The 25,644-nt window shown below is 42.8% G+C and overlaps 1 protein-coding gene across 1 annotated transcript; it reads left to right on the top strand.

Annotated features, from left to right (window-relative positions):
* The first annotated feature begins 287 nt into the window (after positions 1–287).
* Positions 288–10,131, top strand: LOC111261226 (BTB/POZ domain-containing protein 7). The gene is made up of 2 exons (XM_022834553.1): positions 288–3,300; positions 5,008–10,131. The coding sequence occupies exons 1-2, from the start codon at positions 288–290 to the stop codon at positions 5,091–5,093; spliced, it is 3,099 nt and encodes a 1,032-aa protein (XP_022690288.1). The 3' UTR covers positions 5,094–10,131.
* Positions 10,132–25,644: the final 15,513 nt, after the last annotated feature.

The following is a 25,644-nucleotide window of genomic DNA, read 5'->3' on the forward strand; positions in this document are numbered from 1 at the left end:
AATACGTGATGATTATAAGCGCTGCTTATAGAGTTAAGAGAAAAAGAGAGAGAGAAATAAAGATAACGAGAACCTCTGTGTGACAACATTGAGTGCCAAATAGACTTCGGCTGGCATAGGCAGAGTCACCGTAGTTTAGCAGAATTGGATCTTTCTTGTTGGCTGTTAGTTCCCTCCGTCTGCAGTAATCTCTCGGGTCGGCGGCGGCGGCTCGTCGAGCCGTCCATCCAACATTAAAAATTGGTCAGAGTATTGGTTGTTGTAGCGCCCTTGTGGGCGGCCAGAAGATGGGGCAAAGCGGCCTGTCAAGACCAGTAGCGCCGCCGCAGCAGGTGCCACCGGATCTGCATGCGCACTCCCATCCACCAGCACAGCTTAGCCAGCCAGTGCACTATCCAGGAGGTGGACCACAGGGTGGCTCCCAGGGCGCAGGCTCACCCGGTCCATCGAATCAACTGAGTTTAACATCGTCGTCTTCCTCGCATCAACAGTGCGGCACCTACGCATCCGGCACATCAAATCTCGACAGCAAAAAGTGCCCGTCCCGTAGTGCCGCTCTAAGCGCTAGTAGACCCTTGTCCACTCTCAAGAAACGACTGATACGCGGCAAGCGACGTTCCTCAAAAAGCTACGACCACGCTCAGATCTTCCGAGATTTCGTCCGTACATCGGGCTGGAATGCACGGGAGGTATCTGCCCTCGTCCGTGAGTACGAATGTCTGGCGGCGTTGCGTGAACTCGAAACGCAGGCGGAAAGCGCTCGAACATCGGCCAATTCCGCGCGCAAAGATCTTGCCGCCCTATTTGAATCGAAGTTATGTGCCGATATCACGCTCCTCTACCGTGGCAGTTCGTTTCCGGCACACCGAGCTGTGCTTTGTGTCCGATGTCCATTTTTCCGTGAGCTCCTCAATGATCCCGTGACGCTGGGAAGTCAAATCGTCGTCGAGATCGACATCCCCGAAGTTACCCTCCAGCTGTTCAACGACCTCATTCGATACCTCTATACAGGTGAGCTGAGCGTGTCACACTCGGGCTCGCTGGGCACCCTCCTCAAGCTGTCTGAGCAGTTCGGCATACCTAACCCACTTGAGCAAGATCTGCGTTACCTGCTTGAGACGGGAGTGTATTGTGACGCACTACTCGTATTCTCTAACCACACGAGCCAGACTGGGCAGACAGCGACTGCTAGTACGCAAAACCTGCGCCATTGTGTTCAGGGTGCAGCTGGCGATTTCTGCAAATGGTGCAGCACGAGCACGGAGTTTGCGTGTCACAAAGCGCTGCTGGCCGCACGTAGTCGTTTTCTCAAAGCCGCAATTCTTCGCCAACAGAGACGCGAGGGTGTGCTTCTGCAACGGAATGTGAAAATCACACTTGACCGTTCGGTTGTGCCTGTCAAATACTCGAAGGTTATCCTTTTCTCGATTTATCAAGACAACGTTGACTTCGCTAGCCTGTTGCCAGCGGAAAGCATGCTCCAGGACCTTATGGAAATCTATCAAATTTCACGTTTGCTTGAAATTGATTCACTGACACAAAACTGTGAGGATCTCATCGTCGAACTAATGACTGTTGAAAATATCGTACCGGTACTAAACTGGTCGCAGCAAGCGCACGCTTCGCAATGGGTCCGGCGACAGGCGATGAACTTCCTCAAGGAAGATTTTGCCCTCGTGGCCTGTGTTCCGTACACATTAAGCCAACTCCCTGCTGATACACTCTCAGAGGTGCTTGACTCTGACTTCGTGCAAGCGTCTGAACTCGAAATTCTAAGCGCCATACTTAAGTGGTCGGAGAATCGCAATCTAAGTACCACCGATTCGGCTGAGCTGAAACGCAACACAAGCGAACGCGGCAAGGAAACCTTGTGCCGAAATTCTGGTAAACGATCAGCTAGTCTCGATTTGCTCCGTGATACGGCATTTTGTGAAGGCTCGCCAGAAGTTGTGAAAAAGCTAATCGGCAAGGTTCGGTTTGCACATATTCTGCCAAAGTGCGAAAATGAGGTGCTCCAGGTTTGTGCCCATAGGGGATTATTGCCGCCCCAACAAGCCACTGAGCTGCTCAAAACGACGTCTCAACATGTAGCACTCATACCGGCTAACACACCCCAGAGAGGGGCCGCCGAATGGGGTTCTCAACGGCCACGTCTTTTTTTGCCGTACTTCGAAGAGGCAAAGGCCATGCTCGAGACCCTAGAACATGTCTGCACTACGCCTTGCTCGAGTCTGCCCTTCGGAACTACGTTAATACCGTCACCAAACTCCTATGTCACACGTTCTGAAGAGAACATACTTGATTCGCTAACGCGAACGAAAGACGCTGATCAAATGACGAACTACCTCTACGACTTTTCGAAACCTGCGCTCAGTCAGGACACGGGATCGAACAACGAGTCGAAATCGCCTGACGAGACGTTAATGGTGTCGCCGAGCGAGGAGTTACTTCATCAAATGCGGCAACGAGAAGCTGAACTGTGGTCGACTCCTGGAGCTTGCAAGACAATTGCGCTAGCACCCCACAAACGTTCACTGGTCAGTTCCCTGTTGCGCCTCCGAGTTGTGCGCGAAATGGGTTTCCCAGACGAGACAGCACAAGCGTTGAAGAACTACACATCGAAAAGTCTACCAGTGTCGTCTACTGGTACGTTAACTTACGGTGGTGCCACGGTGGCTCAGGCCGGCTCGTGCAAGAAGCATGCGCCGATCGAGGCCCCCACTACCGTTGTTCCAACAGGGTTCGACCAGCCACGAATCCGCAGTAACCCATCGCAGCATTCATTGCATCTGTCCAAGCGCAGCCAAAATTCGAGGAACGTTCCGGCCGTTACGCAAGTTCCACCACATCCGCCATCTGCCGTTGTGTCGCTCAACGGCCACATGGACGTAGCTGATACACTGCCGCGAGAATTTCGACTATTAACTCACAGCCAAGGTCCCGACCATTACTCGACGATGCAAGCTAGTCTTGCGCACCTTCTAGCCAGCCAAGCCAACCTCACTGACCTAGGCTCCGGTGAGCTGTCGTTAGGCTGTCGTTTGGTGCATAAGCCCGCTCCACAACCGTTGCATCATAACCTGCACAACATGCAGAGTGTTCACTATAGTCTGGCGCGTCGAAAACAACGCTTGAGTAGCGGGCCGCAATTCTTGTTGAGGGATGACGCTTTACCAGTGTCGAATTTACTGCCGTGGACGGGTTCCACGCACGTTACTGTTGGCCCAACAGCGTCAACCGATCTACACAAGACTCCGGTACATTCGCTCAGCTCGAATCGGCGTCTTCTATCAACGTTTGGTGGGTATCGTTCGACCGGTCTTATTTGAACGTACCTGCAAACAATGCATTATGTAAGCTAGGCAAGCGTTATTTGACTGTACCGTAAACTAAGTGTAGGAGCTTCTTAGAGAGCAGACGTCGCATGCCTGGGTGATGTGCTGAGAGTCCATGGTGGCTGTTGTGGCCGTCTCGAGATTATTAGAGAAAAATTCCTACGTCGATAGCTTGCTTGCATAGGGTTTTGCATACTGACTTCAATTTCCATTGGAGGAGTTTCCCCTCATGAATTCAAATGAAAAAAGGATTCAATAATAAACCGTTTCATAGCGACAATTCCCCAGGCACTCTCGAACAAATAAAAGCCAAGGCTATCTTTTCGGAATTTTCCTACCAACCTTTTTACGTTTTGTGCTGACCTTTTTTCAATCCATTAGTAAAGAGAGACTCTGGCTGTAGAAATGCAACACCTATTAAAAAGTTTGGTAAATTTTAAAAACATATGCAATGGTAAGCGCAGGTTACTTGTAGATTTGTAAGCAACAACAGTAAGCACATTCGAATTATGTTTCAGACGTCCCAAATCAATGCGTTGACAAATCATCTGCGAGTGATTTTGTGTGGCTGCAAGAACGTAGATAGCTCTTGAAATGGAGCGCATACACGACGCTTTTTTCGTACTAGATTTCTAAAAATAGGCCTATGTCTAACTTTCATTCGCGAGCACACAAACAGGCCCTAGTTCGACAAATTTCGAGCAACTTCCTAAAACATCTCGTGTCTGCACAACTTCGGCATGAAAATGATCGCATTTTGTCCCTTGGCGTCTTGCGATCATAGGCTTCAGCAGCTGTCGTCTTTATTTGAACGTTAATCTAAACAGAAGATTCCAAAAGCGCGAATACCACCCCGATATTAATTTATAAGAAATGAAACAAGCAACAACATTGTACCATTTTAGTAACATGAAAAACAGGCGATTTTCGACTAATTTTCAAATGAAATTATGAACGCTGTGGTTGAGAGATGCTGCTTTAAGCGAAAGGTGGGACACATTATGTACGCAGGTCAATGCGCACACTGTATCTTCTTTGCTCTGGCCTATTGCCCCGTAAACACCGAAATCTATATCTCTACGCTATTTCTCAACTATGTTATGACTATAATTCTCTTATTTTGAGCAGCGATGTCTGTCTAAAAGCCAAGGTAACGAGTTATAGAATCACCAATTTCAAAATGTGTCTACCCTTGAATGAAACGAGTTTTATTTTAGGCTATTTTGTGTTAGGTCCGCAGAGAGGAAACGGCTCCCGCACGCTTCCTGCTGAGCTCCGAAATTGTGGGATTTTAGACATAAACAAATATACTGGAAGGTTAGAGTTATAGGGAGGTTTAGCTACTTTCACGATTTAGTTTTCCAGTTGACAGCTCTTGCTAAATTTCCAACCTATCTTATCAAAGCACCTTGTCCGTTGCCAGTGCATAAAAATTCGGTATATTAGAGATGTCTATTTACATACGTCAACGACTAATAGTTATAATGCAATAACAAGCTTTTTTTTAATGGCTCTGCGAGCTTTGTTAATTTGTTACGTGTATTTATGTGCTGAAGTTTAATTTGCGGATCCCGTTTCTACTCATTTAGTATAAATTAACATCTTGCCGAAATTTTACCAGTAATATCCTCTAATATCCGTTTATTTTTAATTTTTTGTGGTTGATTTTTAGGATTCGGCGTCAGTTATGGCTACTGCGGACACGGTAATCGACCGTACAGGGAACATATCTCGAGTCAGGGAGGAATCAATGGTTAAAGTATCATCTTGAAGAACGCTTTTCGTTATTCGAAACGAAGTCATCATCAAATGTACCCAATTAACGGAACTCTTACTTATGTCTTCGCCTTCGTGACAAAAAACAGCCCTTTCAACTAGGTTCTAAAAAGTTATTGGGCCAATATTATCTATGCCTATATTCTACTATATAAGTGAGGAATATATTATTACTAAAAATCAGAGTGAACAACTAGAATCAGACCATCTAAAGGACGCTGTCAACCGACAATCTGGCGAAACAAGCAAAAGATATCCGTACGGATAAAAGTCCATTAAATCTTTCTACGACATGAAATACCTAATAGTCAATAACTATAAAGGACACTGCACATCGAGCCCTATAGTATTGATAACATTTTCCCCCCAGTTATCACAATTCACATTACCTTCAGTGGCAAAACGACATTCAATTTTGGCGCCCATTTTTTTTTCGAAGTTCCTCTATGCAGAGGAGCATTTCTGTGGATGGCTGCCTCGCCTACACCAACGACTCTACTACCATACTACGTCTGTTGCATAAATACATATAAAGACAATAGGCCCGGATCACAAGATATCCAAGCGAACGGACAGTCGTGCCATAATATGCATCGATAATATCGTTTACAACAATAGAATATAATTAGATATCAAAAACAGGATGAGATCTTTTCCCGCCATTAGGGGCAATAGTAGAAATAGTTCCCGCGAGGGCCCCAACGTAGGCTTAGTCGATACGACATATTTTCATGGACAAATGAACACACACACACATACAGAGATATTTACACAATCTACGGTGATTTTTCTCGTAGACACAAGCATTATGGTGATAGAATATGCCTCGGACGAATCAGCTATCGGTATAGAAGGCACGAAACGAACCAGATCTATTGTATTACAACGCTGAACTTTGGTGAGAAAAAATAACCCGCTTTTCATCAGTATAGTAATATAATAGGATAATAATAATAATAACCGATAACTTGTTGCGTTGACCTAAACGTCCGGAGGCGGCTTTTTTAAAGGCAGAAGAAAGCGTCAAGAAGAGTCGAGCTTCCTTCTATTTTCGGTTTTTGCTGCTAGGTGGGGCAGAAGAGTCGCTAGCAATCGTTACAGATTGTACTACAGCTTCTCGTTAACAAGTTAATGTGACATACAACTATTAACAATAATGCTAGGACAACATACTACACCGTCATTCTTGTTGTTGTTATTGTTGATTTTGAGACAACTCTGGAACTTATCAAGAAAATGACTGAACTCCGTCCAACTCCTTTTGCTTGGACGAAATCTATACTAGTATATTAAGCTTAAAGTGAGAGTGAAAGTTGTGTCTCGACGGAAACACGCTAAAATACATCGCTGTGCTACTTGTTGTACGCTATATATGAGGGTAGGCATTGCCGAAAAGGGATCAGTTATGCAAAGGATAACAGAATTGGAAGATTTTAAGTTTTCTATGCAGAGTCGCATTAGAAGAAGGTACAAAGCAGGACTTTCTCTTAGGGACAGAGAGAGAGAGAGAGAGAGAGAGAGAGAGAGAGAGAGAGAGAGAACGAACAAATTGCAAAACGCTCACGGCAAGCTTTTGAATAGCATAGAATAACGACAAACTACTGCTTACATTTGTCTGAGACAGAAACAGCTTTCGTGATTCTGTGTCTCGGAGATGGAGCTGAATTTATAGGGCTTGACAAGAACTATCCACGTTAGAGTCCTTCGGTAATATTGGAACAAAAGGAATTGGATAGAATTTAGTTTTTTCTAACGTATTCATGTGTAGGTTGAAAATAATTGCTTCATCGGGGCACCAAAGGCGTATTATACGGTGAGCACAGGTAGATTAACTCTGTCGTTTTGACTCCAAACTCTAATACTCTGATAATCTAGGTGATGAAAAAAAAGCAACGAATCATCAGATAAATCAGATTAATTACAAAAACTGATTTATTTACAAGGAACTAATATAATACGCGTCTTCTACTACACCATGCTCTAACAGTCCCTAGATATTCCAGCGTAAAGAGCTTAGTTTCTATTACCGAACTGGCTATCTATCTCTTGGTTCATCTTCCCTATACATGATTTCTATCATAAAGAACGTATGCAAACCAGAATTACGTCGTTGAAAAATGGTAAGCTCGCCATATGCTCTCTCTTATAAATGTTAACTGCAATAATGTTGCAGACAATATCCAGTAGGGAGCAAAAAGAAGTAACGCGAAATCGAAATTCATGCAATATAGTTTCGGTACTTAGGGAACAGATTGACCAAGATTTTTGGGGCCTATTGTCCCCCAAGAGAGACACTGTGAAACTAATAAGTGGAGGAGCAGACACTTGAAGATTGTGTAAAGGTCGACGAAAGTCTTCCGATGAAGGAACGAACGCAACCGTGTGTTGGGCGTTGGGATCTAGTTTGTTTGCAAATACACACCAACACGGTTGTCTGTCTAGCGGAATGAAAGGACAAAATGTTTAATGTAAGGAAATTCTGTACAGAAAATTGTGAAAAATAAAAATAGAAACAAAACAATGACCATCATATTTTACTTGTTGCTACCACTAGAAGGAGAACAGTATTTCTATTGCTAGCTAATTTATCAACACTGGAGTTTCGGGGTATTCCGATAGATACAACAAAAAAAAAAAAATAATGTTAAAGGGTTCACTTGTCTAGACAGAGAAACACCAAAACTCATTAGCTGAGCTCATTACGACTCGAATACACCGTTTCGGCTGAGGTGATTTTCGTCGACCGTGCTTCGAAGTGGAAAAATCAATTTTCCTTAGTTGACAGGAGCGAACAATACCTCTAAGGCTTCACAAAATGTACTCGATTGAAACAGGCGCATGATAAAACAAGGCGTTTTAGCAAGGGAAGTTTCTCGCGAGCACGTGGTTGCCAATGGTCTACTTGGGCCATGAACCCATCACCTGCACGGGATGTCGATCCTGTTGGGGGGTGAAGAGGCTCTTACAGCTTAGGTTATGTGTGATAGCAATTTTAGCACAGATCGCAGGGATTCTATGGAGTATTGTTCCGCTAACAGATGAAAAGCATACGTTTTACTTTTTGTTTTTGTTTATCTCCATTGAAGAAGTAACGGTATGCAGTGATGTATATTGTCTAACCACTTGCATGTTGGATTCATATTATTATCGTTATTAGACGCAGGGACTGCGTTTGTCTGCTCCGACATTTCCATATAATATATATCGTAGCCAAGAAAAGACAGCCACAAACACTTAACGGTGATATTAGATATGAAAAAAATTGTATGTACAAGTAAGAAGATAGATGTACTCGAGTGATGAGGACGGTAAATACATAGTTGTCGAATTTCGTCACGTCAGGTCCAACGATTGCCCACACTATTAGCCACCGGGGCAGAATCAATTACGTATTAAAGGTTCCATAATGACTATGGCCTCTTCATAAAACAAGTCAGAACCCTAAAAAGAGAAAAGGAAATAGAATATCTGCTATGGATTCAGTGGTCCGTATGAATTGTTTAGATGATATCTTGAGTGGAATCTTTTAATAACACACAGTTCCGCCAAAAAAATGTCATTTTCTAATTGTAAACTAACAAGCAAGAAACGTAACTTTGGCTTTTTGAGTTTGGCCTAAAACTAAGGTTAACCGGTTAAATTTAAAATAACAAATATGACTAAGTAGTAAAGAGAACATGATAGTACTAAGGATAAAAGGTGCTGAAACTCAATGAGTTAATTGTTACAAATTTAATTATTTTGATTTTCTATGGTAGCAAATACCTATACGTTACTTGTACATAAAAGTAAGTAATAAAACATTATGAACGGAAATGAAATTGAATTGTTGGATAAACTGCGCGTGTTGAAAAGAAAAAGCTGTTAATTAGTGTTATAAATAATAACTCAATGATGTTGAAATGAAATACGTACGTGGTACACATGCGAAACGTATGAGGTTGCACGATAAAATGGACATGATATATATATGTTTTTGGGAGAACGAACCAATACGATAAACGCGTGTTCGAAAAAGGACCCTAACTGCCGTAAGTTTTACAGTACTAATAAAAGATATACAGATACGAAAATACAGGATGGCTAGCCAAAGGAATGGAAGAAATATCTAAATGAACTTCATAGGTACTACCGATCACATTATTGTTCAGTACTTCATTAACAAACTAGGAAAGACAAACCGCTTAATAACAAAAGATAAACTACTTTTATTTGGTGAAAGGAGAAATCGGATGATGGCACCGTTTCTTCGAGACTTCTTCTATTAGAATGTTAATTAAATCCCGTTTTTTCGGAAGTACACAAATGACAAACCTTGTTGGTAATAGTATAACATAACTATCAACATACCCATTCTTATAATAGAGGTATGATAACTAATTACTCTACAACAATTATAAGGTGCAAAGAGGTGTCAAAAAAATGAGAGAAGAAAAACGAATGACTGCCCTTAGAATATATTGATAACAACAATAAAGGCGAGGGCATCGATTGCCCGAATGATGTCAACAATACGAAATAGTACCAACAAAAAAACTATTGAGAATAGAGAACATAAATAGGAGCGCTCTATTCATAGAACGAAGTAACGCTAACAAATGATGTAGGGCAAAAAGAAACCTTAAATACGACCATGAAAATACACGAACATAGAGAACAAAAAAAGCAAGGTGAAAGAACTAACTTAAGAAAAACAGAATAGGTAACAGAAGGCGAATTAGGCCTTAGGCAATATAATGACTATGAAGCATTGCTTAGTCGCTGCGAAAAATAGCTAAACGCCTGCGCTGGCACAGATAGACGACAGTGGTCAGACGATATTGCTGGGCTTATTGGAATGGACTAGAAAGGAACCCGATAGTCGAAGCGGAGTTAGGGATCTCAATTTTGTTCTTGTACATATGCATATGGATTCACACACACACACACGTCCTAAATAACAATGAAACTACTGTAAATAGTTTATTAACTATTATCATTAAAGAATAAACTATTAACAACTCTGTGTCTTTTCCGGTCACACCACTGTCATGTAATTGTAACAACATTGTCGTAACGAGCTATGGGGTTAACGATACGTGCCGGCCAAGAATGGAGAATGCGGTTTACTATGCCATGGAAGTCCGAAGCACGCATTAGTACCCTTGTTGATGGGTCATATACGACTCTCAACGTTCTAACGCGTTGATCGCCTATTTGGGAAAAAACAATAGATCAGATAAACAATGTTGTTCAATGTGGTAAGTAGATAAGCGGAGCTCGATAGAATATCTATTGACCCATCGTATATGTGTTAAATGTATTAAAATTACCCGTCAATAGAATCGTCTGCAGTTGTTTTCGCAGAACTTCACGTAACTGAGAAGTCGTGAAAAATCTACGTGTAATTATAAAAGACATAACATTTTTCGTGTGTGACAGCCCCGAATAGGAGTATCAGTGAGTTTAACGCTAGTACCGAAAATCATTTAATGTGCCAGAAAATGAACTTCGCCATTCTATCTAGCCATAATATCCCATATTTGCCATTGTGATGATCTATCTATTGATGCTATGGCGTTTTTGCTAATCAAGAATTTGACGCATTTCCATAGGTGATCTTATTATCCTCGGACCCGGTCAAAAACTAGTGCATCCTTGAACGCGCTCAAATACTATGCCGAAAATGTGTACACATGATCGGAAATCGCTCCGTGATGTAGATATCTGTACTCATTAATGTGGCCTAATCGATAGTGCTCTCGCCTAATACATTCGAGTTTGTGCAAGTTTTCGCTTTCAGACAGAGATCTGTCAATCGAGTTAGCTCAAGTGGCAGCTTACTGCAGCGTTCATGGACTCCGTTTTCGAAAATAGCTCAAAAAAATCAGCCGTTGCACCGACTTCCCACGATCAGCCGCTATTGAATTTCCTCGGAATTTTCAGCGTAAAGCTCGAAAGCTGAAGCTGACGAGGCAATTTTATCCGCAAAGTTTTCCGCGATAATATTCTCTCCGCGAAAAAGAGCAGCGTTAAGCGGTCTATGCACACACCCGATCGGCTCAGTCGAGATAGTCAGGCTCAAAGGCAACTCACTCTTTTCGGCAGTGAGCCACCTGACTCTCGAAGCCTGCGATCCCTGCCTTCCTATCGCCTGTCCCTATATGAAGATCGATATACTGTTGCAAACTGGACAGGAGTTCTCAGCATTCTGTACTGAATGTCTCTCTAGGTTCAGGTAGTTCCCCCCATCAAATATCTGTACCCCCCATCCCATTGTCTAGAAATAGTCACAGTGTTGTGAACAGCACCTTGCTTATAACGATGAGAACTTGTGATACGAATATAACTAGTAGGATATCTTGTAGCAATAACGGACAACATTAAGGAATCTTTAACGCAGCCATATTCTCAGCTATCTTAGAACGATATGAGCTGCGTCGCCTACGATAGCTCGTTGAAGCAAAGAAATCACTATTAAGGTGAAAGCGTTGCATCTAGTGCATCTTTTTGTAGCATTAACAGTCGAAGTAGGGCATGGTTATGATAGAAACGGTGATCTGACAATAAACAGTTCACTGTCATACTTTCTTTTGAAACAAACTTCAAATTTTATTAAAGGCATCTTTGCAAAGAGGGTTAACTACTATTTGTAACTCCAGCTACATCGTTCCCTTCAGGCGTACGATCTTTTCTTAAACTAGCTTGTCTGAAATACCTAAAAGATCTTTATGGAGAATGAGCTAGATTCGGTTTTGTACAGTAAAATGCGCGTCATTCGACCGTAAGGCTCGATCGTAGATGAAAGGTCGACAGAGGCTGTGATCGTTAAGCCGCTCACGTTCGCTTTGTCACGCATCCGCGACTGCGTCTTGTGTTAATATACCACGGTTGTTTCTGCTATGTCGATTTTAGATCTGGGTCGCCATAAGAGCTAAGCCTCGGAGTATGCCTCGGAATTATCATTATCGGGTATTCCCACATTCTGACTTTGTACGCAAGCGATCTCGAGGAAGTCCGTCGTAGTGGTTGGGCACAATACAATCGTTCTATAATGTGGAGTATGATCCAGGTATGTTAAATCCTAGAAGAGCAATCAAGTGGTAATCGTCACCGATACAAGCACATTTAATGAAAAGGCTTAAAGTATTTCCTACTAATAAATGGTTCATTGACTTAAATGATTCGAATGGTACATATCTGAACACATCAATTTGATACAAAAAATCAACCCAAGTTCGACTTTGAAGCGCTAAACATTATGGCTTGATGGCAAATATCACAATATCATCCTTGGACCTTCTATCACTCACGCCTGGACATCTTTGCCATTTTACAATAGACATAGTCATTCTATAGTGAGTTTTTCACAAATGGGATCATAAGCGCCAGGTACCCATTTGAATCCAAAAACGCATACTATAGAAAACTGGCCGTATATTCGTGTATAGCGGATAGAGTTTACGAAACGCTACTAACAGAGGTGCCTTAGATCGTCCTTAGATAGACAGTTGCCAAGGTGGAAGAAGTATCAAATAGAAGACCCTTATCCTCTACCAATTCACGTTCAACTTATCTCTACGGCTTCCTTCCCCAACATTTATAACAGTCTCAAAGAGATCTTCCCTAACACAGCGTAACAATGTTGCGTCGTCCAACGCCAACACTTCGTGCCTACACACAGTCGCCTTATCAGCACAAACAACAACAGCAACGGATGTACTCTGCCCCCTACTGAAATGCATATGGACATGAAACGAATTGTCGTTGGAACACAGAATAAAATTGTGATTCGCCGCAGATGGTATTATTAAAATCGGTTGCTTATCAGTGTGTACAGAGGCCGCATGGAACACTGAAAAAAAAAATAGCCTAATTATGCAAACCAGGAAACTCGCTTCGGAGCATCGCGTAAACAAACGGACGGACGGACGGACTGCCCTGAGGCTGTGGCCAAATCGTGGTAGTGTCTATGAACAAGAAGATAGTAACTTTAATGCCAGTGTAAGCCGCATCTGGTAAACAGAAGCCCAGAGATATCTCTGTAGGATAAGTGACATTTTTGTGTTCGGTGAAACACCGCATCGGCGTTATCAAATTGTCTTCTATAAATCAACTTATTGGCCTAATCGTGAACTAAATTCCCTTTGCGGATTTTCCTTTTATCATCTTCCTCTTAACATGTAAGAAGAAAATGCAAAGTTTGGCAAAAATTTATCGAGAAATTCATGCGAATCGTGTTTAATTGTCATGAGTTAGGCGTACGGGACTTATGGCACGTCTACCCTAACTTCCCGTTAACTCAAAGGAACTCCAAATATTTTAGATTTGTAGCGTAGTAAAAAAAAAACAGCAAAAGCTGAATAGGCATAAAATCAGTTTGTTATATTCATTATGACACAATTTAAACTCTGTTCAAATATGGCGGAATAGGCTTTGTTTCAATGTTTGGTCATTTCTCTCAGCGATATTCTCTGTAGCTTTACACCCTGCTACAACGAGAATCGACGCGGTAATGCCCAGTGGACAAGATGACAAGAATTACAAAAGGCATACCGCAGGGAAATGGGAATGACATACCTGGGACAGCTGTTTCGTCGCTTCCTCTGCTCCTTGCACCTTACGAGTGGCCGTTATATGCCTACTCTACATTTGATGACGCAACTGGAAAGGCTACCCAGTACGCAAACTACAAAAGGCCGAAACAACAAAGACAAGGGGTATCGAAAATAAGCAACGACAGCCGGAGCTGCAAAATGGGCAAACCACCGAAAATAAGCGCCCAAAATGCAAGTTGCGATCACTACATGTGTAGGTCCAATAAAAACATTTGGTTGAGTCTACCTATTGTTTACCCCTCTGTTTCCAACCCTCCTCGGCAGGACCGCCGGCGCCACATTCCCCAGGCTCTTGCGATGAACAGTCAAGTGTCAATTAAGCCTCGTAGGCCGAGCTCGTTGCTGCTCCATTGTCTTCTTATATTGCGCCCTGGAGTCACTACGCCTTTGGGGGTAGACTAACAAAACGACAAAAAAGAGACCCTACGAGATAGTAAACGAGAACTGAAATTGGTCAGCGGATGGCCGAAACGAAAAAATCAGATGCAAGACAACACTTCCGCTTTGAAGATTCACCATTTCCGGGCTATAGAGAAGAAGGACCGTTGTCGGTTAGCTTAGCGGCTGATGGCGCCTAAGCGAGCGTCTAAGAGGAGTCGCGCAAAGCGAGAACGGGCGAACAACATCTGACTACAGCGTAAACAAGGTTCAGGAAGGGGTGCAGGCACTAAGGTATGCAGGCAGAGCTTAATACTCTCAATAGAGCATGCTCAAGTTTTGTGCTATAGTGTAAAATCATATCGTAAAATTCGAATATAGAACTGTCCTTTTAATGAGATTCTGTTCGAGGAAATTCTCTATGGGTATTTTTTTTACTATATTCTAAGATAATGTTTTAGGACAGCCTATCCACTTCTGTAGGTGATGAGGGTGACCTACAAATAGTAACAGAGAGCTTCAAATCTTTAGCCAGTCTACGGGTTGCGTATACGTATACGTAGATATGCATGCGATTATGATTTTTTTTTTTTATACACAGGTGTACTCATTCTTCTTATCCGAAGTAGTGCGTATGTTTCATGTCATCAGCGTGCATATCTGTTTTGGGTGGCCTGATAAAAACTACAACAAACAACAGAAAAAGACGCCGTCACCCTTCGTCAAAGATCATCAGTGTCATGATTATCTGCTAGCCCTCGCTGCAAGTAATTTAGGACTCATCGAATCCCGATTTAGGGGAAGACATGATCATCTTCACTCCGTTTTGTCGTCTAAGTCATTAGGCAATCTCCAATATATCTAACCGAAAAAAGAGGTATTCTATTCGCTTATTTCTCTGCGTGTAGCGTCCATAGACCGCAGACAAAGCTATCACAGGCGGGACTAATCAGAGATTCGTGCAACAAACTCATTTCATCCATAGACATCAAATGTGTTTCTGTGCATATCTGTAAAAAGCGAGCGTAACAATTCACTAGCTCAATATGATTCCGTTAGATGGAGATCATCGTGATTTCTGTTTCATTTCTTTGTTCATCAGCGGGTATCTCTTTTTAGCCGAGTTTAATAACTACCACTGGCTTCAGGGCTAAGAAGGACACGCACGCGCCGCATACCTAACTCTAACTATTTTTTGATAGTCTTTTTTATGCGATATTCGGTTTGCTACAAATGCACAAAACCATTATAACGCCGTTCGTCTTATCGACTGCTTATCAACAACTGTAATGCCCTTTGCCGGCTCTCAAGAGTTCATTGTTGACCATCCTGATCTGATCGTCTACCCAGTTCGTAACTAATCCAGCTTTGATTAACTGTACCTGTTGGCGTTCTTATCACTAAGTAGCCGATCTTGCCCAGTTCGTTGGGCCTAATCGCGAAGTTTGTATTCAAGTTCTATTTATGTTTTCAATGGTTTCAGGGTGTAAAAGGGTTTTGACATAGGAGCGCCACTAAAGCGTATCAGTCTCTTAGAATAGGGGATAGGCTCTCGATGCTCCGGTCGATGTCAGTCAACAACCCAAGTTAACATGCAATAAAAGCGACAGTAAGTTAAGTCGTCAATTGATCCCAGTGATGGGAACAAATAAATTTACGCGCCACTTATGGCCGCCCACAGAATTTTCGGTTATCTCTGAAGCAATGGTCGCTAGACATTATTCAACTCGAAAGAGCTTTCCATAGGATTTTTGCTATACGAGCCCATTGCCATGTTTGGGGATGGGTTACGCGTATTTTTGAAATCGCCATTTATCTCGCTAGTGAATCCTCATTCCGTGGAAAGCTTCGACAACGATTTTATGAGAGATGCTGTCTATCGAGGCCCGTGTTCGGTTTCTGCTTTCTTTCCTGAACTAGTCCAACTTAAAGGCTATGACATGTCCTCAGTCTGTGTGTGTGTGTGTGAACAGGCAGACTCGAGCTGTTAGCCCTACCGTCCTGCTTTGTCGTTGATGTGTTGAGAATATACGGGGTTCAACGGAAGGCTGCAGTAAGCAAACAAAGAAGCTTAAACAAAAAAAGAATGATGAATTTTCAACTTGAGATTAAACCATTGGCTGGGTTAAGAAAAGTAAAAGAAAAATTGCTGTGCAAGCAACGCATACGGGATCCTTCATGTGTTTTATATATCGGGGTTCTAAATTGGCTCGATCAGTGTTTGATTCAAAAATGCATTATTTGATTATGCATTGTTTGAAGTATCTTCGAATCGCATGAGTCACTACGTGCTATCCGCTCATCGTTGAGCTTAACGAAAGATCCGCAATTTGTGTAAAAATCTACACAGATAGCCTATCGCCGTTCAGTACCAGGCATCGAAAGCCACAATCGATTGCAGACGTCAGAATAGCCTTCCTTTGCAAATTTCCGGACCAAGCAGTCTATTAGGAAATGCTAGTAGCAAAGCGACCTGAAGAGACTTGTGCGTAATTTCCGCAAAGGCATCACGAAACTTGCAAGCTGTTACAGAAGCTGAGTGGCACAGAGAATTCTGCTAGGTAATCTATTCTTTGATACTGGTTAGTATCCTATACATGTACGAGGTCCCCGGAGAGAAGCTTTCCTTTTTTGTCATCGTCCTAATAGGGGCAGTTAACTAGGATGAAGCTAGAGCACTCCCGTGTTGTTTAAAGGGAGCCGGAACTACTAGGCAATATAGACCAATAGTTAACTCCGAATCAAATTTGGTCAGTGCCGATCAACAGTTTAAGCCTTTATGCTGAGAATATTCGTGTAATTATTATTACGCCATAGTAATTTTAATTAGCTCGTGTAAAAACAAGCCTCATAAGAGTGCTCAGACATTGTCTGAACATAGCGAAAAAGCTTGTCCTTTCTCACCATATCGACCCATGAAAAGAAGACAAAAACGCTATTCCCAACCGTTGATAACACCTGTTTCTGCAACGTTTCCATTTTCTACATCAGAATTTACAGGTTACCGAATTAATTTGCAAATTCACAAGAGCCAACTTAGGCCTAATCGAAGTGGAGTACGGCAAAACTTTCAACCGCTTTCCTAAATAGCTATCGTTGCCTATTCGGATTTTCTATTATCAAAGCTATAAAATTAACGCAACCGAAAAATTTTCAGATCGTTAATATCAGCAATGGAAACTGCGCCGAGCAATGTCAAGCATCATTTTAATTACCAGCTCGCATCGACCACGACGGGCATACATACGTGAAACAAGAAAGGATATCCCTGTTGCATCTTAACTTTACCCTTTTATATCCTGGCACCTTCTGCTGTCACCCCGACAGCAACGGGTAGTGCCAGTTAGCAAGTTAAATAGTACTCAACTTTCCTCATAGTTTACTCGCTTGTGGCAGTTAGCACGAAGGGGCCATTCTCCTTAGAAAGCTGACCGGGTTAGGCGTCCTCTCGGGAAGTGAATTTCAGATGAAGCACCACAGATTGCGTAATAAAATGGGAAGAAAGAAGACGCAACGCCGACGCTATTCCTTGACAGCCGTCAGACAGACGCTGCCTAAAAGAGACGCAGATATAAACAGAAGTAAATAGGCTTAAGCCGAGACCGAGTACTGGATGGCATAGGGCGCTCGTTTCAAGTTGGCAATAGCGCAAGTCTTTGATTGTTTGAAAAAGAAAGCTTCGGCCAAGGGAGCTGTTACAATGTATCAAGTGTTTAAAATGCGTCCTGACCCTAAAAGCCAGCGCAGATAAGCCTATAATTCCGGGCGCGGTAATTTCCGGTCCGCGTATGAAGGATTTTGTGGACGATTCACTCATAGAAAATATAAGCATAGATTATACTGCGGCTGGTGTGACTGTGACTTTCTCACGCAATGGAACCATTGGGCTGTTTGTCAACTAAATTTTTTCAAATAAGTATGCCATCGATATGATAGACTGTGGCGTGGGTAATCAAATGACAACCTGCCCACACTTGCTCTATCCTATCGCTCAGATGCATAGAAAGAAAATGTTCAGTGGCGAAGCACAAAGATGAAACGCGAACGTCCATAGTGATTGTTGTCAAAATTTCGCGCTTGATGGTCTTTCACTCGACGCAAACTCGCTTAAATGTCTATCAAAACAGAATCGAACGCTACGGGTGCGATTGAGGACTACGGGGTGCGCTGAATTCGAGGTCAGACGTTATTGTGTGAACTCTCGTTAACTGCTTCTGTTGTTGTTCGAGATTGAAAAAATCACACCGTGTACCCACGGTAATTAAAATATTTCCTGTACATACTTGCACGATGACATATACTAACATGTGATTGTTTCCGCCACAGCGAACAGCATCTCAACTAAGCAACAACGACTATAGCGGATGTAGCCGAAGGAACGCAGAAGCATCACTGACGCCAGCAGTAAAAGTATCAACAAAAGTGAAACTGGCAAGCGGCCCTCTTCGACTAGCGGTCTCTAATGTTTTTTGTAACAAAAATTCTCGATTCGATCCTATCGCCCCAATGACCGCTGGCAGCTTCGATACGGCATATCGTAGCTAGCATCCGCGTGGAGGGAACAGACAGCCCAACGATATGAGAAAGGGGATCAAATTTAGATCTGATGCAAGGTATTAACTTTCAAGTTTCCGAATGTGGACAGATCTGGCGAATGGGGTAGTCATAAAGAAAGCAATATCCAAACCCTATTGCTATTGTAACGGAACCGTTGAGAATGCTAGAGGGTTAGCTAAACCTTTGCAGATGCGCGAACAGCTTATGCAATTTAATTACGAACTACTTCGTCGCCTTCTACGCGCAATGACAACGATTTAAGGGTATTTTTACTTATTTAAAAGTAAGGTAAACCGTATTATCGAACCGCTATTAACTACAAGGTTGTATCAATGTTTTCATCGTCTGAGCGTGGGTCAAGTTTCAATGTACCAATGATCGGTCATAGTCCCAGCTCTCATCCTCCACTGTAGACCTTCTAGAGTTTTGCCCGACCATTTGCGCGCATCTCTCAGATGAGCTGATCTCTGCTGCGATAGCATAGTCACAGAAAGAGGAGGCCATATCCCCTAGCGAATCACAGAACGAGTGGTCTATGGTTGACTACAGCCGACCGAAGTGTAGGATTCGGGGGACCTGCTGACTAACCAAAGGGAGAGCTACTACTATAATAGTTACATCGAGGCAGGCAAGCTAGGACCAACAGTCGAGAGCCGCGTGCGCGAAACGCCAAATAGATACCATTATTGTTGCTACTACTGCTGCTGCTGCTTCTACAAATATTGTCATATAGTAGAAAAGAGCCAACAACGGGCTTGAGGAACGCAGGCGCTACTCCGAACTCTCTCAGACTGTAGCACCGCCCCAACTGCTTCGACTGTCCACCGCGACCTGAGTACAGGGTTTACTACGAAGGATGCACTGACTCCCCTCGCTACTGGCTTTTGTTAACCAGGTGCGCGGACATCCAGTTTTTCCGCTCCTTCGAATTCTCTTCCTGACTACAATTCCTTTTGCTCTCTCCTTCGTGTCGTTTTCACAGTGGTCGAGTTCGACGATTTTCACTTCGCGACTGGGACTTCTGCTAGGCTTCGGAGAGCCTAGAAGAGAGTGGTCGCGCACCTTCTATCGAGTCCTAAAGGGGGACGCTGCCCAAACGGGGCATACCCTAAAAGGGAAATTGGGAAGGCAGAAACAAACGCTACCGTCCGGCTGTTGTGTTCAAGCAGGAACACCATAGAAGGTTTATGACGTTTACTCTGTGTAGTGTACTATTAGAACTAAATAATATATGTGGGAATTAATGAATTATGTAAGATATATGGACCATCGAAATGATTGAGTAATGGCGCTGCAGTCAACTGCTTGATTTCCAAACACCAGCATGAGAGCAGTCTTCATAGAGAGAGACTATGAACGCCAACGGGTTGTACTGGGTCGGTTCCGGTCGAGTAGTCGGAGGGACGAGGCATTTTTGTCTGATACGTTAATAGACGAGGACTGTTGCGGAATGCGGAATTCGCTGCTTTCCTGCCGCATCGAAATAGTACCTGCTTATACTGAACCTTTTTTTAGAGGATCCAAATTAGAAAGAAATCCGTTCGTACGCAGCTAAAGGGCGGTGACGTACTCTCGTGGAACAGGGTACAACAGAGATAGAATAATCCTTCGGAACGGCTACAGATGCGTTAATACATCGATTCATGAAACTGTCAATATTTGTCTCGCCGTAAAACTGTCGTCTTGCAAATCAACGTTATCACTTTTAGGCAATTATCAACTTCGAGAAGAATAGCGGAATGCTTTACGCGGAGGTCGTATGCGACTCAATCGTTTAGATCAAAATATTCACATACGTATTGTATGGCTATATAAGTGCGGTGTGACATTAACTATGAACTGGCTAATGGTCAGCCTACCAGAGGGGCATTAAGCCTTTGCAATGCCGAAAAGCTTTAGATAGTATAAGTATACATATGTCTTTCTTGTTTCTCAATAATTCGACAGCATTTTTCTTAGGTGTGAATCCGTTGAGACTGACCCAATACAGTGCAGCCGTTCCTGCCTCTAAAAACGGTACCCACCGTGCACGAATATGTGTATCTGTGGCTTAGACAGTATGCCCAAGGCATCTTTAGCACTGTGTCGTTTCGCGGCCATCAGCATCACCAATTTCGGTACTTGCATTCCGCGAAAACGCAACCGAGATTCTACGGTGTCTGTTCAAACTTAGCTGAAAGCATCTAGCTAACTACTGTACAGCGGCCCGGGTTGCGGATTCACGCGAAGCATCGTCGGTCGCTTGCTGCCTCTAGCGTTAGCGCTAGCGGTTGGTAGGTAGCAAGTAACGGGCTTATATGCAAATGCGGCCGGCATGGTTTCAGCGTCATGAGAACGAGCTATTCGAAGTGACGAGTTCCTACCCAAGAGAGCTACAAGAATGAAACAGACAAGAACAAAGACAGAAGGGGGGGGGGGGGGATATAGCGCAAAGAAGAAATGCATAGAAACGTTTCTGTCTGGGGAAGAAGCTTCAGGGGGAGTTTCGGAGGCAGTTACTAATCGACGACAGGATAGTGCCTGCCGGTAGGACAGCTCTTTGATGAACAATGTGACGACGCTGGGTGAGATATGTGATGCGATATAGTAGCTATAGCGGTGCTGTGTCTGACCCATGGGCGCGTTTTTTTTTTTGTTTCTGGTCATGAACAAAATCACTACGACGCACACTCACTCATACAAAATGCTAATTTGGCAATGATCGCATACGGACTAGAGGCCAGTACTGATTAGGCTAAAGCGGACACAGTATGCTACAGTCTGGTCCAATTCATCGCTGAGATCTACAGTTTCGTGCAACGGCGATGTCAACTTTGTAATGACAGCATAACTCTCAGTGCAGGAGGGCTTCGGCGGGTCGCCACGGCCACTCACTCGATCTCAGCAATTCATACTGCTACAGCCAACTCGATGAGAGCGACGACAAACGCTCAATTCCTCAGAACAAGACTCTCTTCCCTTTCGGCAGCCGGTAGATCCCGGTTCGGCCGCAACGAAATTACTCTGTGAGAGTACCCTGGTGGCAAACGAATAATAGGCCGTACAACAACAGCGCTAACTGTTCTGTGTGTGGATGGGTGCCGACTGGAACAATCTCACGCTATTGTTTCGAGCTGAAGTACAATAAAAAAGAAAACGAACCGCATTTATCTTCGGGACTGCAACGTTTAAGTGTGCACAGATATTTCCTGCTTTCAGGTGATCCTCCAATAAAATTAAAGGCCAATATCAGGCAATCTGAATAGACTTCAAAAGGTCTAGCCATAGAAGACTGACCCATTAAGATATTCTCGCTCGAGAATATGAAAAGGCTTTTACTTTAGATAGCTTTAGAATGACACAGTGGGCCGATGTCAAACTACGTCGACATTCTGTTTCAAGATGTATGGAACATGGCTGTTTAGTGTGGAAAATGGCGGAGATGACAAGAAAAAAATAACGTCGCTAGTTGTTAGTGTAACAACTGGTCGTTTCGGGATTTATATCCGGTGCTCACTTCACTAAATATTTTCAAGTTTACTAAGCAAACATGTTATTATTACGTCGTTCCTATTGGCTCGAGTCTCCGGGGTAGACAAAGATCTTTGAGGGTGGGTGGCTTACAGCTGAGGTAATTAAGTTATCTGAATATGAAAACATATAACAACAAAGTCTGTTACGAAGTCAGAGTAATAAATAATTTGCAAAAAATATTAACACAATATCCCGTAGGGAATAGGAACGTCAGCAAGCTCTCGTGTGCACAGCTTCTAGAGTCGTTATCATCTTCAAACAGTACAGGTCCCTGAAACATGACGAAGCAGTCTGCACAGCTACATGCTTCACCAAATTCTAATAAAAATAAGTCTCTTTTCGTTCGAGCTAGAATTTTTCATCATATTTCATTCAAATCCTTTGTTGTCTTATCGAGCGATGAAGCTCTTAAAGCAGCCGCGACAATAATCATCACCACAACGTAACTCCCCCAGCGGGGCCAACAAAATAAGGCTAAGAATAGGCCTACATATCTGTTAAGATTCCTGGGTCTGCCTTGTAAAGCAGGACGATGGTACTGCAGAATGGATTCTCATTGAAGCATTACTTTCACAGCAGAGACTCCACTCCGAGCAGCCAAGCTACACCGAATCTGTGAGCCTCTTCGGCAAATCTTCATCAGCCCGTTCCTAAATAACGGTTCGGCGCTATATTTTGCCTACCATAAATTCACCTGGCAGACAAAACGTGAATAACAACAACAACAACACTACAAATAACAACAACGATAACGACAATTTCTGTGCCCACTGCTCAGGCTGGCCGATTACTCAATGCGCGTCGGATGCGAAGCACAGCGCCATATCCACAGCGGTGCAGTTACTTCAAGCGGCGGTTAATATTCGAATTTCATTCAACTTGTGCGTTCAACGAAAAAAAAATCTTCCTCATCATCAAAAATCATTCAGTGCGACGACGGGTTACGCCCACGCTACCGTAACTGAACGGGGCTCTATTAACTGAATACTTTTTGCAGATTGCTGTCAATGCTACGACGGCTCGTTTTTTTTTCAGTGATAATTAGGCACATCTACCTACATAGTGAACCACAGACATCATCTAAATAGAAACGTACCACATATGCTTAGTGTTTATATATAATGCTTACGAAATGGTGATCTTGATCATAAGAATAGACAACTTGTGTTCCGAAATATTATTTCGACGTTAAGTTAACGTAAAAATTTCCGACACGTAGTTCCATTCACTTATATGAATACATACGAAGTCTTCAAACGATATTGGTCTATTTGTCGAAAGTAGAATAGAAGATGATCACGATCGATACGTCTAGTAGTGACGATAAATCTATCCTTTCATCAAAATGTACTGAGACATAAATAGGGCCAGTTTACTCAGCTATTTATTTGAACCCTACCTTCTCGGCCTATATCGTCCTCATAGCACCTACTTTGCCAGACCTCTTTTAACCGCAACAGTACTACCAAAGCACCATTTTTCGAACAGTTTACTACTAGTGTGTTGAAGACCTCTGTAGAACTTAGCATGCTAGCAGCTAGAGGTGATTACAACAAAGAAGAATAAGCTTTAGCCTTAATTATACTGGAGGGATCCATTTTAACGGTGATGATAATGGTCTTTGTTATTGAGTAGTCGTTACCCGATTTCAACTGGGGAGTCGTTGTGGAGTTATGGCATTTACGAGCCCTTCCTCGTTCTGGGAGAAAGCGTTTTTGGTCAACATGATTCTTGAGAGAGCTCACAATATATAAATTGCAAAAAAAATTTCTCAAGTATGTGAAGCGTGAAGTTTATCGCCTGCACACTTGTATCATAGATGTAATTGACCCTTGCATATGCCCACGACACAAACTTCAAGTTCGAATGTAACTGCTGCCTTCTCTTTCGTTAGTGTGCTGTCGAAAAGTGAGAATCGAATTGAATAACAATGAGTAAATTGTGGCTCATTGATCAGGTAGGAAATTAATATCGGGTCAACCTAGGACAGCTAGAGACTGCTGATAGGTTGGTTTGCCTTTTTTCTAACATTTAATCAGATAGATATGAACATCCATCTTCAGGATGGGCATGTTGGTAGATAATATGAAGACGGCAATAAAAGATGGCAAATATTTCGCAGGATATGTTAATCTCCATCCCCTGACAAAATCTACATCAGCATAAAACGGAAGTCCTTTGAGAAAAATATCTTTTTCAAAAAACTATTTTTTTTTCCTGTTTGGAGTGAAATTACTTGGCTATGAGTACTGCATTTTGCATCAATATCGTTAAGAGTAAAAAATGTTTAAGCGATTTGTCCAAGATGTTTTTGGAAGAAAGGGGGGTTATAGCAGAGCGCTCGCATGATTCATAATGAATATCTTTTAGGCTGTTACAAGCGAATTCGACGAACTTCCGAATTACGCACCTCTGGCAAAGGAAATTTGGCTGGTGAATACTTTAGTCCTTTAGAGACCTGCGAGTAAAAGCCGGTTGACTTTACTCAAAGAAATGAAAATGTCGAAAATCAGCACTCAGTGTTCAAGTTTTTGTTCCGCAAAGGCCACAGTGCTTCGGAAATTTATCGAAGATTGGTGAAGACGTTAGGCAAGGAGCCCTAAGGTGAAAAAACGTACAGTACGTGAACGGTGCAAACGTTTTAATGGTAGAGATCACAGCAACGAAGTGACCAGACGTCATAATTCGAAACATAAGAATGCATTGCTACAATCGAGGAAGCTTTTCACGAAAGCAAAACTTGGAGTCCAAAGTCTCTGTGGGCGAAAACTGGCATTTCACATATGACGTATCCCAGGATTATAACCCAAACACCGTAAATGCCGACTGGAAATGTATGTGGTATATTCCACCATGGACTTTGCAGAATTGTATAGAAAAAAAACGCCTGGAGCATATGGTCGCCATAGACCAGGAATAGCTCAATGTTTACCACCAGCCAGAACGCAAGACTGCGTCGCAGTAGAGAGAAATGGGCCGTGTTGAGTAAATTTGGACCGAATGCAACGGACATTATGGGCATATGGCACTATGACATACTCTACGAAGATGGCGAGACTCATGGATTCTTAGCATGGCGATCGAAGGCACACATCTGATAGTCTGACATCGCAAGACCTCCTCGTCATACCTTAGTTAACACTCCCCGGCTTGAGCAACTGAATATCCAACGTTGGATTCAACTTGCTTATTCCTTCGATCTAAGTCCGTATGATTACGGGGCTTTCCATGCCCTAAAAAGGGCAAGTGATGGGCAAGCATATCCCATTAATGATTTACTCCGAAAGGCAATAAGTAAAAAAATTGTATAAGAATGACAGGTATATGGCTGTCTAAAAAGCTGAAGCAAGTATTTATAAAGTATAAATAAATATCCTCTACTTATAGTAAAAAAGCATCATTTTAGCACAACTAAATTAAAGGTAATTGTATTTCAAAGTCCGCTGGATTTTAACAGCCTAAGAAGTTATAGTTTTTCGGGAGAAAAA

The sequence above is a fragment of the Varroa jacobsoni genome, unplaced genomic scaffold, assembly GCF_002532875.2.
Source record: "Varroa jacobsoni isolate VJ856 unplaced genomic scaffold, vjacob_1.0 scaffold_61, whole genome shotgun sequence".
Classification (NCBI taxonomy): Eukaryota; Metazoa; Arthropoda; class Arachnida; order Mesostigmata; family Varroidae; genus Varroa; species Varroa jacobsoni.